The sequence below is a fragment of the Echinops telfairi genome, unplaced genomic scaffold, assembly GCF_000313985.2.
Source record: "Echinops telfairi isolate 266 unplaced genomic scaffold, ASM31398v2 ScPeMD7_7400;HRSCAF=8409, whole genome shotgun sequence".
NCBI lineage: Eukaryota > Metazoa > Chordata > Mammalia > Afrosoricida > Tenrecidae > Echinops > Echinops telfairi.
In genome coordinates this window covers 6462804-6476016 of record NW_022111300.1, presented here as the reverse complement: position 1 = coordinate 6476016, position 13213 = coordinate 6462804, and the positions used below count along the sequence as shown (strand labels likewise).

Sequence of the window (13213 nt, the reverse complement as noted above, 5' to 3'; positions counted from 1 at the left end):
TGAACCTCTGGTAAGTTATCAGAAAAACTACTTATCTTACCCTTTGAACATGTTTTGGAATCCCTGGGTGCTTTGTGACTAAATTACAATGTTTTTTCCCCCTGGCTAAGCCTGACGTAAAATGTAAAAGTAGAATTAATTTTAAAAGAAGGAAGCATAAAAACACTCAGACGGAAAATGAATACAATCTGGCTTGTTCTCCCTTTGCTACCCTAGGGACTTGGTCACTTGTCATGAGTGCTTCTTGTGCTTTTGTCAAAGGAAAGGAAATGCAATTACAGTTGCAAATATGGTTAGTGATAATTTAATAATAGTAATAAGTGACACCAAAAATTAAAATAAAACCTGAATTTCTCCTTCTAGCAATGAGCCCTCCTGAAACCAACTACTTGCCCTCGGGCATGATAGATGGGGGATAGGGGTTGAATAATGAAAGGTGATACTTTCTTTTTAGTTACATGTGTTTATTCTAATTTAAAAGTAATACATTATAGGTAATGTACATTATAAATATATGTCATTTAAAACTTGCCTTGAACACCAACACCAGCCTTGGAAATCTATATCCTGAATATATTTAGATGTGGTGTTATTTTTTTAAGTCAGTGCAATTCATATGCTACATCTTATGGGATACTCATTAACATAACATTTAATAAATGTATTTTATTTCCATTTTACAGGAAAAGAATAATTTAGAAATAGATTTAAATTACAAGCTTAAATCATTACAACAGAGGTTAGAGCAAGAAGTAAATGAACACAAAGTAACCAAAGCTCGTTTAACTGATAAACATCAATCTATTGAAGAAGCAAAGTCTGTTGCCATGTGTGGTAAGTGTCAGTGTGATTAGTTTTACATAAGTCCTAAGAAATATTTTTATCAAAAGTTAATTTTTTAGTGGTATAGCTCTGAGGATTCCTTCTTTTTTTTCTTTTTCCATTTCACTGTTGAGTTTCCTTACTCTATTGGAGTCTCCCTTTCCCTTGTTTTCCAGGCCCTTTTTTTATTTTTATACTTGTCTCATTGTAGACCTCACTGCATGTTAACTCATTGTGTCCTTGCTTTGCACCCTCAGTTTTCTCATTCTTTTGTACTTCACTGATTTATGGCTCCAAACACAAAATCAGACTGCCCATATATTTTCTTCAATTCACATAGTACATGCCTAACACAGTAGAGCTGTCAATAATTAATTTTTCTCTCTCTCTCAAAAATTCTTTCTCTCAAAAAAAAAAAATTCTTTCTCTCAAACTTTTACTGTTCTTCTCAAACTTCCTATACTGTTGTTTTCACCATTTACTTTTAAGTGTGCCTTCTCCTTTTTCACACCCAAAAAGAAAAAGAAACCACAGGCGTGAACACTTTGAAAATCTAGCTCTCCTACTTTTCATCCTACTCTACTTCTTTACACATCTTCATTCTTTTCCATCACATTTAAAGAAGGGCGGCTCTCTTCCTGTCCTGCTTCATCTCTTCTGTCCTGTCCTACAGGGTTGCTATGAGTAGTCATCTACTTGACAGTAGTGGGATTGTTTTGCTTTATTTTAGCTGTGCTATAGATCCAGTATCCTTTTATATTATCCTCATTCTTTATCTCCTCCTTCGTTCCTCATTTTCTGCCTTTTCCCTCCATTGGCTCCTTGTAAACAGGAACAAATCTCTCACATCTTGAAAACAAATAAGCACACCCTGGTAGCCATCTGTGATCCTAACCACTTTAGAAGTCAAATTTCTATAAGGAAGAGTCTTCCTGCCCTTTACCTTCTGTTGATTTCTTAACCTACTACACATTGGATATATCCTTTGGCAACTTAAATTCCTTTTGTTTAAAGGGAATAGTCTTAGCCATCAAAAGGGTATAAATGTGAACTGTGAGATAAGGGAGAGCTTGTCATATTTGAGGATCAAAGAATATGGTCAGATTATAGAGAGTAGACAAGGAGCTGATCACAAAAGCGGGGCATTGTGCATTATTATGAGGATTTTTAGTTTATTAGTTCCAATATCTGATATTTATTTAGTTGAATTAAATATACATGAATTATATACTTTGGTTGTTTATAGAGTAAAGTAGATAGGCATTTATGATTGAACGAATGAACTTTAAATATTTCATATGTCTCCAAAATTGACATACTAGTTACTGTAGAAAAATTTATTTCACTAGCTTTCTTATCTGAAATTTGTGGATTAATTTGTGTTAACAGTAAATTCTGAGCATTTAAAAATCAGAAGCTACAAAATATAACTTTACTTTTTAGCTTTATTCTTTACATTCTAATCTGAGAAAACAGTAATAAATAATCTCTGATACCATTGAATAAGGGCTGGATTTAAGCATACTTTCTTACCTGATATTATTTGATAATTCCCTTAGATCCCAGGATTAAAAGCAGTAGGAAAATTGGCAACAGTGTGTATTACACAACATGTGTAAAGTAAAAAGTAGTGAAGACTTCTGCTCTTTACATATATGTTTGTGACTTTTTCTTTTGCAGAGATGGAAAAAAAGCTAAAGGAAGAAAGAGAAGCTCGAGAGAAGGCTGAAAATAGGGTTGTTCATATTGAGAAACAATGTTCCATGCTAGACGTTGACCTAAAGCAATCTCAGCAGAAGCTAGAGCATTTGACTGAAAATAAGGAAAGAATGGAGGATGAAGTAAGAAAAACAATACTGATTTTGTTCATCCCAAGTCATGGAGGAGAGTCATTATTTACACCTAAATGGGATTGGAGTGAATAGCATTTATAGTGCTAGGTTCACTGCTATTTCCTTAGATTCTAAAATTTTAAACTTCAAATATTATTGAACATTCATTCTATAGCATCTATACCATTTTGTATGACAATACAACTATATTAATGTAGCTCCTTCCTTGAAGAAACTGATCATCTGTTATAAAACAAAAATCGTTATGTGGTATTCTGTACTCATAAAGGCCATTGCTCATTAACTTACCAAAAAAGTTTTAAACTCCAGAGTTTTGATTAGAGTGTTGGAAAATGTAGGGTACACTTATATAAAGAAATTAATAAAAAAATAAAATATATCCTGGTGGTAATTAGCTATATGTGTTTTAAAAATTACTTTTAAGACAAAGTTTTTGATTCACATAAATAAAGAGGAAAGGAAGAAAGGGACACTAGGATAGTCAGGAATGAACCGGATGTTACCTAGATATTAAAGAATGGGTAAGACCTCAGAAAGTGAGCGTTTAAGAGCCAGAAGTTTGACATGATAGAAGGAACAATATCAGTAAAGATGAAAGATGAGTGTTGAGTAGAAAAGGTGAGGGAGGGAGAGGTATGCTCTGACCAGAAGAGAAGAGACATGGCGAGTTGTCATAGAGCTTGGGAACCAAAATATTGATCTGTATACTTTAAAATACTTTTAGGAAAATTTATCTAATAGGAGTACATATAATGAATTAAAAAGAAGCGACTTTAGAGAGGTACCTATTAGAACCATCACGCCAAAAGAAAATGTATAGACACATCAAACAATGGAATTTTGAACACCTATTGTTTTTGTGACTATGTAGTAAGAGTTCGTTTACCAAAGTAGATGAGATAGTTATGACCTTGACTTTTGTAGACTTTACAGCTCAATGGAAAAGATAGGTATTAAACTAAAAATTCCTTGCATGGGAGATATTTTAAAAGGTACTACAGAATGCTCTAGGGATGTTAGGACTACCCGCACCTGGAAATTGAGGAAGGCATCACTAAAGGAATTTAATTTGAGAGCTAAATAATAAAGGGAAGAGCATACATATGAACTGAGATGAGGGAGAACTTGTCACATTTGAGTATCTAAGGATATAGTTAGGTTGTAAAGTGTAGACAAGGAACTAATCACAAAAGATTGGTGTTGTCAGGTAATAGGATTTTTCAGCTTATTAATGCCAATAACCTAATAAGTATTTGTTTAGTTGAATCAACTATACATTCGGTTTATCAACTTTGATTGCTTGTAGAATAAAACACATAGGCATTTCTGAACAGATTAACTTTAAGTAGCTCTTCGAGGTGTTCCATCTACCCCCAAAATTGGCATGCAAGTTAGTATAGAAAGAACCTAGATTTATTTCACAAGCTCTTGTATCTGAAATTTGGGGATTAATTTGTATTAACAATAAATTCTGCAAAAGTAAACACATAGAAACTCTTGTTGTTGGGTGCTATCAAAGTCATTTCTGGCTCAGAGAGACCTTATATATGCAACTGAATGAAATACTTCCTGGTCCTGCCCATCCTCACAGTGATTATGTGTGAGCCTGTTATGGCCACAGAATCAGTGAATGTAGTTGAGTCATTGCATTTTTTTTCCCTCCCACTGACCCTCTACTCCTGATAATAAGCCAAAGTACTTGAGACCATCTAGGGAGCATTCTGGTTGTACTTCCTCCAAGATAGATTTCTTTGTTCTTCTGGCAGTCATTAGTACTTTAAATATTTGTTACCAACACAGTAACTCGAATGCATCACTTCTTCTGTGTCTTCCTTATTCACAAGCATAAGAAGTGATTGAAAATACTGTGACTTGGATCAGGCACACCTTAGTCCTTTGAAAGTGACATCTTTGTTTCTGAACTTTAAAGAGGTCTTGTGTAGCAAACTTTCTAGAATATTTATATTCTCTATACTTATAAAGGTTATAGGAATTATATACATGATATTTTATTAATATTCTTTCAAATAATTTCTAATAAATTGTCAAAGATAGTAACAATCTCATTTTTTGTTTTTCTCATTCATAGGTTAAGAATCTAACCCTGCAACTGGAGCAGGAATCAAATAAGCGACTGATGTTACAAAATGAATTGAAGACTCATGCTTTTGAGGCAGACAACTTAAAAGGTTTAGAGAAACAGATGAAACAGGAAATCAATACTTTGCTAGAAGCTAAGAGATTATTAGAATTTGAGTTAGCTCAGCTTACAAAGTAAGTCATGAAAATAACATCCTTGATTATTTTTGTGTGTATATACTCAACATTTGCTTATATGCTTCCATGTTTTATACAGGTACGGATTATGTATTTAGAATTTGTGAAAGGAAGACTTTTTTTTAAGTCATCTTACTGGGGGCTCATACAACTCTTTTCACAATCCATACATACATCAATTGTATAAAACACATGTGTACATTCGTTACCGTCATCATTCTCAAAACATTTGCTCTCCACGTAAGCCCCTGGCATCAGCTCCTCATTTCCACCCCCCCTCCCCGTTACCCCCTCCCTCATGAACCCTTGATAATTTATAATTTATTATTTTGTCATAGCTTACACTGTCCGACGTCTCCCTTCACCCACTTTTCTGTTGTCCGACCCCCAGGGAGGAGATTATATGTAGCTCCCTGTAATCGGTTCCCCCTTTCTACCCCACCCTCCGGTATCGCCACTCTCACCACTGGTCCTGAAGGGATCATATGTCCTGGATTCCCTGTGTTTCCAGTTCCTATCTGTACCAGTGTACAAGGGAAGACTTTTCTGAAAAGGCATTTGAAAGCAAAAAAATTTACTTGAAGAAGGTTTATGGACTTCAGACTTCGGAAAGACAGTCTCACCAAATAAAAAATACAAGGAGCCCCCAATAAAATGATTTTTTTGTAAATACAAGGAGAACAAAAAGGGTATTTTCAAGGCTACTGTCTTCACAGTGACCAAAATTTTCTCATTTAATTTTCACAAAAGTTGTCACATTTCTTGAGACATTAGTATTGTGATAATAATGGGTAAATGTCTTTTTATTCTGGGTTCAGTAACTTTTATGAAAGGTTCGGTGTTTCTTTGGTTTAAGGACTAGATTTAGATATGCTCACCATGAGGAGGGTTCTGTTTTTGCTATCCCAGGAGCTTTTTTGATGTGTGTGCTGACTTGAAATGGAAACAAAGGAAGGTTTCAGTATTTCTCTCAAAATACTTTAATAATGTAGTATAAAATATTGAATGTATATTGTGATGAGCTATGAATTTCAATTTTCTCCAAACTTATGTGATAGTATCTTAAGTTACCACATCAGTTTACATCAATCATTAGTTGAATTTATTTGGTTGAATTTATATTGTGGAAATTCCATTTTCCTTTTTTTAAGCTATTGTTTTTACCAAATAATATTTATTTTCTTCTCCTAAGATAACTTTTATTCATATGTTTGACCAATATTTATAATACGTTCTCCATGAACTGAATGCCTTGTTAGGTGCTAAAAATACAAAGTCATTACTATATAATATAAAAGTTTAACAACTACATATGGAATTATTAATCCTTAAAAATGTGTCTTTCTATTGCATTGTGTTTGTCTTTTTTAAGTCTCACCATGTGCGCTGTATTTGTATATGTATTGTGTACATACAGTTGTCCCTATTTCTCTTCTTTGTCAGTTTATTGTACTTGCTTTTCCCCCACCTGATTATTCATGTCCCCCTTCTTCTCGCACTAAATTGACCATAATATATGTACTGAATTATTCTTACTGCTTATTAAGTATTTGATAAACCTCTATTTTTAATTGTTTACTTACTATATAGATGTTTAAAATGCATCCCTAAAACTACTTTTCATTACAGGAGTGTACAAAAAAATTATCACTTTTACTTTTGCAAAGTGGATCGATCCACTATCAATGCTATCCTGAAATTGACCTTCCGTAGAAAAGGGTTCTGTATACTTTGTATTTTTGAGCCCTGATGGCATAGTGGGCTATGCACAGTTTCAAATTACAAGGTTAGCAATTCAAACTCACCAGCCATGCCACAGGAGAAAGATGAGGCTGTCTACTACCGTAAAGATTTTAAAGTCTCAGAACCCCAAAGGGGCAGTTCTGCCTTGTCCTTTGGGGTCTCGGTGAGTCAGAATCAACTTGATGACAGTGAGTTTTTAAAAATACTTCGTGTACAGGGAAGAAATGAGCCTGTCAGGGTGCAGTATAGCACAGATGAAACACACAACTTTCTTCTAGTTCTTTGGTCTTTCCTTCCCCCCACTATCATGACCTCAATTCTACCTTACAAATCAGATTAGACCAGATCACGCACACTGCTACAGACAAGAGGCCGCAACACAGGGAATCCAGGATAGATAAACCCCCCAGGGCCAACAATGAGAGTAGAGATACCAGGAGGATTGGGGGAGGGTTGGGAGAAAAAGGGAATTGATCACAAGGTTCAACATATAACCCCCTCTCAGGGGGATGAACAATGGAAAAGTGGGCGAGGGGTGAAGGAGGATGATGTAAGATATGAAAATAATAATCTATAACTTATCAAGTGTTCGTGAGGAAGGAGGGGGAAGTAATGGGGAGGTGATGTCAGGGGCTCAAGTGGGGAGAGAATGCTTTGAAAATGATGGCAGCATATGTGCAAATGTGCTTGACACACTGGGTGAATGTATGGAATGTACGAATAAGAGATGTAAGAGCCCCCAATAATAGTATTAAAAAAAACAAACAACTTTGTGTCAGGAGCCCTGGTGGTGAAATGAAGAAGTGCTTGACTATTAACCTAATGAAAGGTTGTTGGCTCAGATCCACTCATTGGATCTACAAGATAAAAGATCTGCTTCCTTAAAGAGGACAGCCTGGAAAACCCTCTGGGCACACTGCCACACTGCCCTGTAGAGTCACTGTGAGCCGACTGACTCTGGAAAACACACAACAGCATAGTGTTAGGTCATAAGAAGCAGAATACCTCCAGACGATGGCTTAGCCAAACTCATTATTAAAGTAATGTTGCTTATGAAGTTTGTGTTTCAAGTGAATATTAAAGGGCATTTATTTAAACTTTCCTTTTATCTGAAGACAATATAGAGGAAATGAAGGACAGATGCGGGAGCTACAGGATCAACTTGAAGCTGAGCAATATTTCTCCGTAAGTGAAATAATTTTCAGCTTATAGACTTTTAAAACCTAACTTAAAACCAGATATTTAGATTTTTTAATAAGAATTAGTCTTGTTCAAATGAGTATGAATAACTTCACATTTTGTATTCCCAGCTCTTCATTTCTGCATCCGAGTTAATAGTTTAAGTTGTAAAGAAATGACTGATTCTGTGCAAACATTTCCAAAATTGCCATCAAGCTAGAGCATCAAATTAGACTTTGTTCAGGACTCTGCTCACCTAGAAGCAAGCTTAGGTGGCTTAAAATGTCAGTATTCTCACATGTGGGTCCTGTGTACATGTTATCGTGGCCTTTGAGTTGTAGGTGTAGACGCTGCCTTTTCCTGTTTCAGCTGTTTTTCCTATTTCACGCATCTGTTTTGCTTGTACTCCATAGAATTCATTCTAACTCTTACTTGCTTCAGGCCAAGTTATTTTTATTAATACTATTGATGAGCTTTGACATTTAATTGCCTTTTGAAATTTTATTGAGCCTTTCAATTTTTTATTTCTTTTGATCACCAAGATGTGCTATGTCATTATAAATTAGCATTTATCTAAATGACCCCTGGTATTACACTAACAAGCCCATTTCATGAGAGCTTTATTCAGTATAATTAAATGTACGAAGCTTGGATTACACTGGAACATCCCACTAGAAACTGAGTATTACGTTGAAAGCAATGGTTTCTTCCATAAAAAATGATGAAAAACTAGAGGTGTCACATGATTTTTAAACTTTTGCTTCTCGTGAAAATGGTGGCTCTCCCAACTGTTTCTTCACTTGCTTGGTTCTTGGCTTACTATTAGGCTATTAATGGAATATGGCATTAACTTTTAAAATATTGGTAATATTTTTCCCTCAATGTTGATTAGCCTTAATTATTCATATATGCAAGGGCTTCAATTCCAAAATGGAATTGGAAGGTGATTTTTCACAAATTGTTAAGCCCCATACAAAGTGACCTCTGCACAGTGGCCTGCAACATCTTATACATGGCCTGTCCGTCTGCTCACAGTGTAATTAATAATACTTAGTAGCTCCAGATTTTTTGGATGGATGTCAAATGCCTTGTGATTATTCTTATTTGTTCTTGATTTTGCCTCTTTGATTAAGGTGAAACATAACACTGATACTTTTGATGAATTCCGTTACTTATAAAGATTGAGTTCGAAATTAGGTTTGACAGGCTATCATGAACCAAATTTAACATGTTTTTTTAAACTTTAATATTAAGATTATTTTTATCTCTCATTTTCCCCATACATTTTAGCATTTGAAGTCAGAGAAGATATGACAGTATGATTTCAAAAGCAAAATAGATTATATTACTTTAGATCTTATATAGAGTTATATAGAATTGAACTAGAGCCAACTATTGCTATTTCTTTTTTTGTGCACCCATATGAATTGCATATTTTCCCCTAAAGAAGAGCTGTTCTTAAGAGGGATAGTTAGTGTACAGTATATAAGTGGTTCTCCACAGCTATTTATCTGCACCTATTATTTTTCTTATTTTTTAAACCTAAGAAGGTAGTATTTTCAAAATCGAAGTAGTAGACAACAGACCTGCAAGTTTACTCCAGAACCTCTACACCAACATAATATGCATCAGATACTTATTTGTATCTGCTATATATTTGCTCACAAAGTTGGCCAATTACTGAATTCTGTAAAAGCCATTTTTCTGCAATACTGCTTATATGTTAACTGGCTATATTAGGCTCGGTTGACTAGAGAAACAAATCCAGTGACACTCATATATGTGTAAGAAAAAGCTAATTATATATCAAGACACATCCCAGCCCAATCCAACTCAAATTCTTAAGTCCAATTCTAGTCCACAAGACCCTCTTCAGACTCATGCAACGATGCAGAATGCGGGAATATCATAGGCTAGCCGGGCTCTGCAGCTCTCAGCTTGGCCAGCAGAGAGAGAGAGAGAACACAGGGAAAGGTTCCCTGGGCCCTCCTATTAGGCGGCCACGCCCATAAGGAGCCATCACCTGTCTGTGACCTGATTGACAGGTTGGATGCCACCCCTGCATATGTATTCTTATATATCTTCAGGTTGACATAAAATTATGTAACTACCACACTGCCTATTTGTGGATGTTACTTTTACCATTCTTAGCCTCCCCCTTCATCCACTCAGCCAATAAGAAAGGAGTATTTCTAACATTATTGAAATTTGTTTTTGTTTTTTAATAAACGAATTAGCTTTTAAATGCCCAGTAGTACCCTTTTCTCAAATCAATATTTTTAGTATGCTTTTGAGGAATGATTTCTATATGATACTTTATACACATTTTGAGTATAGTTCAGTGTGTTTTGACAGATGTATACACCTATGTGGCCACCACCACAATCTATATGGAAATACCGTCCTTTTCTATAGAATGTTTTCTTGTGGCCCTTCACAGTCAATCTTCTTTACATACTTTTACTTCCATGCAAATACTGATTTTACTGTTTAACTTGTTCTAGAATTTCACATACATAGAATTCGATATTCGTTAGAATCTAGCTTTACTGGCACAGCGTAATATTTTTTATGTTTCTCATATTGTATCTATCAATAGCTTGTTCTTTTGTATAGCTAAAGTATGGATATACTAAACATGTTTAAAGCCAGGAATTTCTTGCTGGATATCTGGGTTGTGGATATTCATTTGAATTTCTCTGGCAAGTAGAATTGTTGGACTATCTATTCATTCTTTAGCTTGATAAGAAACTACCAAATTGTTTTCAAGCCAACATAAACACCTAATTTCTTTGTGGCACTGTTTTGCAGACACTTTATAAAACCCAGGTTAAAGAACTTAAAGAAGAAATTGAAGAAAAAAACAGAGAAAATTTAAAGAAAATACAGGAACTACACAATGAAAAGTATGTCCAAAAAATAAAAGTATTTAATTTTATTGAAAGAATCTATACAATGACTAAAGATAGTTGTTATGCTGTTGCTTATTCTGACCTAGTTCAAAGATTTAAGCTGAAATTTACCTTTATGGTTAAACAATTTAATAACTAAATTAACACTGTAGCAATTACTCCCATTTCTGTACAATGTGATGATGGATTATATTTCAGTCTCAAAAATGTAAATACCCATTTGTATGTAAATCATACTGTAACCACAAGTCATTGTTTCACGTTAGATGATGGTCTACTTCTTAATATGAAAGTTAGTTTCATTACATGTGGACTTAGGATCTTAGAAGGATACAACCTTATATAAAGCTATTTTAGTGTATCAACCTCTTATCACTGTAGCTGCTATCCCATTTTTCTTGCTTCCTTTTCCTCCTAATGAGTGATATGATACACCAGATGTCTTGAACTCTTCTTTGCCCACTCTTTGTCAAACTCACTTCAGTCAGACTTTTGTACTCATCACTACCAAACTAACTCTTCTCCTGGTTATCCGTGACTTCTAAAGACAGTCAGCATTCAGCTCTTAGTCCTCCTCCTATTTATTTGATAGTATTTGGTATAGCTATTACCCTCTAAACATTTTTTTAACTTGTAGAACACCAAACACTATTTTCCTTTTGGTGAACTGGCCACTTTTTCTTGGCCTCCTTTGTTCCTTTGTCCCTTCTCATCTGTGACCATTGAAGTACAGTGGTCCAAAGATTACTCCCTACTTGTTCTCATCCAGTCTCCCATCTTTCAGTAGCCTCTGTACAAGTAGATTCTCCCTGAGTTCCATCTTCTATTTACAGCTACCTACTTCACATAGTGACTTTAGTGTCTAGAATAGATCTCATATTTGATGTGCCCAGAAAAATATTATTGACTCCCTCACCTTGCCAATCTCTTCTTTCCTTTCTGTTCCCCATTTCATGATTAGCAATTCTCTTCTTCCCAAAATTTCAGTTAAAAAAACACAGGGATGTTCTTTTCTTCTTCTTCATCTTTTTTGATGCTCTACATTTGGTCCCTCAACAACCCCCCCACCCCCCGATCCCCCAATAACTAAGACATGTATTCAGAATCTGATCGCTTCTCAGTTTGTGCTCTTTACCAAGTGGGGCCAAACTACTACCATCTCTGATATTGATGCTTTTCTCCATTTCCAACCCCACTCCTGTCCTGTATGGCTTTCTAGGTGATTTGGTGTGTGTTAGAACTGCACAGTGGTACCAACATACATACCCCATCCAAGGAAAATAAAGTGTGGTGTCTTTAACTCAGGCCCTCTGCTAAAGTGAAGTTAAAGATACCCCTAAGGAAACAAAGGGGTGTGATTTGGTTCATATCCTCTCTTAAGGTAGAGTCTGAAGGTGCCTTTAAGGAAAAGCATGTTACTTGATTCATACTCTACTAAAAAACTCAAACTCACTGCCATTGAGTCGATTTTGACTCACAGTGACCCTATAAGACAGAGTAGACCTGTCCCAGTCAGTTTGTAAGACTGTAATTCTATATGGAAAAGAATCCCTTGTCTTTCTCCCTCAGAGTGGCTGGTGATTTTGAACTACTAGCTTCATTGTTAACAGCTTAATGTGTAGCCTACTACGCCACCAGGGCTTCTCCCCTTTACTAAAGTCAGGTCTTGATCCTACCATAATCTTGTACATTAGTAGAGTAGAGAATGCCCTTCAAAATGGAATTCTAGCTACAGGTGTAGATTCCAGAATTATAATACATCACTTAAGGAATTATGGCTAGAAGGGCCGTATAAGGGACTACAGGTCAACTATATTGCTCACAACTCCCTTCATCTCTCTTTGCCCACATTAGCATTCTTCAGACCAACTGAACCTCTGCTTTTAACACTGTGTTCTGAGATAGCATCTTCAATCACTTTTTTCCTATCTCTTCTCAAATATCATCTTGATCACCCTGCTAAAATAGTGACCATACTCATACCCTTTCCATTTTCCTTAAATTGTTCTCCACAGCATACTATATCTTACATTTCATTTTTTAATTGCTTCATACCAGTAATGTATGCTCCCTGAGAGCAGAGACTTTGTTACTGCTTTATGCCTGGTTCCTAGAACAGTGCTTGGCACATGGTAAACATTGTATTTTTTTGTTTGTAGTTAATATGTCTCCATCTTTGGGCCAAAGCAGCATACTTGATTTGTATTGTTCCCTTACTAGAAAATGGTAATTGTAAGTCACTCGTTCTTTTATTCATCAAGCATTTATTTAGCACCTACTAAATAAGGCCACCTGCTCCCATAAAAATTTTACAAGCCTTGGAAACCCTATGATTTGGAATCAACTTGAAGGCAGTGGGTATTAAAGGGATACATTTTACTAAAACTTGTTACCAAAGAGAGGCTTTTCAGAAAGAACAAACAAACT

At 35.4% G+C, this 13213-nt stretch overlaps 1 protein-coding gene across 2 annotated transcripts in view; it reads left to right on the top strand.

The window, feature by feature from the left end:
* ROCK1 (Rho associated coiled-coil containing protein kinase 1) overlaps positions 1-13213 on the top strand; it is a 159623-nt gene that overhangs the window by 109187 nt on the left and 37223 nt on the right. For both annotated transcript variants that reach the window (XM_004702898.3, XM_045296118.1), the window contains 5 exons: positions 684-834; positions 2503-2663; positions 4765-4949; positions 7811-7880; positions 10686-10780. In XM_004702898.3, the coding sequence (XP_004702955.1) occupies positions 684-834; positions 2503-2663; positions 4765-4949; positions 7811-7880; positions 10686-10780 (662 nt within the window). The remainder of the gene's footprint in view (positions 1-683; positions 835-2502; positions 2664-4764; positions 4950-7810; positions 7881-10685; positions 10781-13213) is intronic.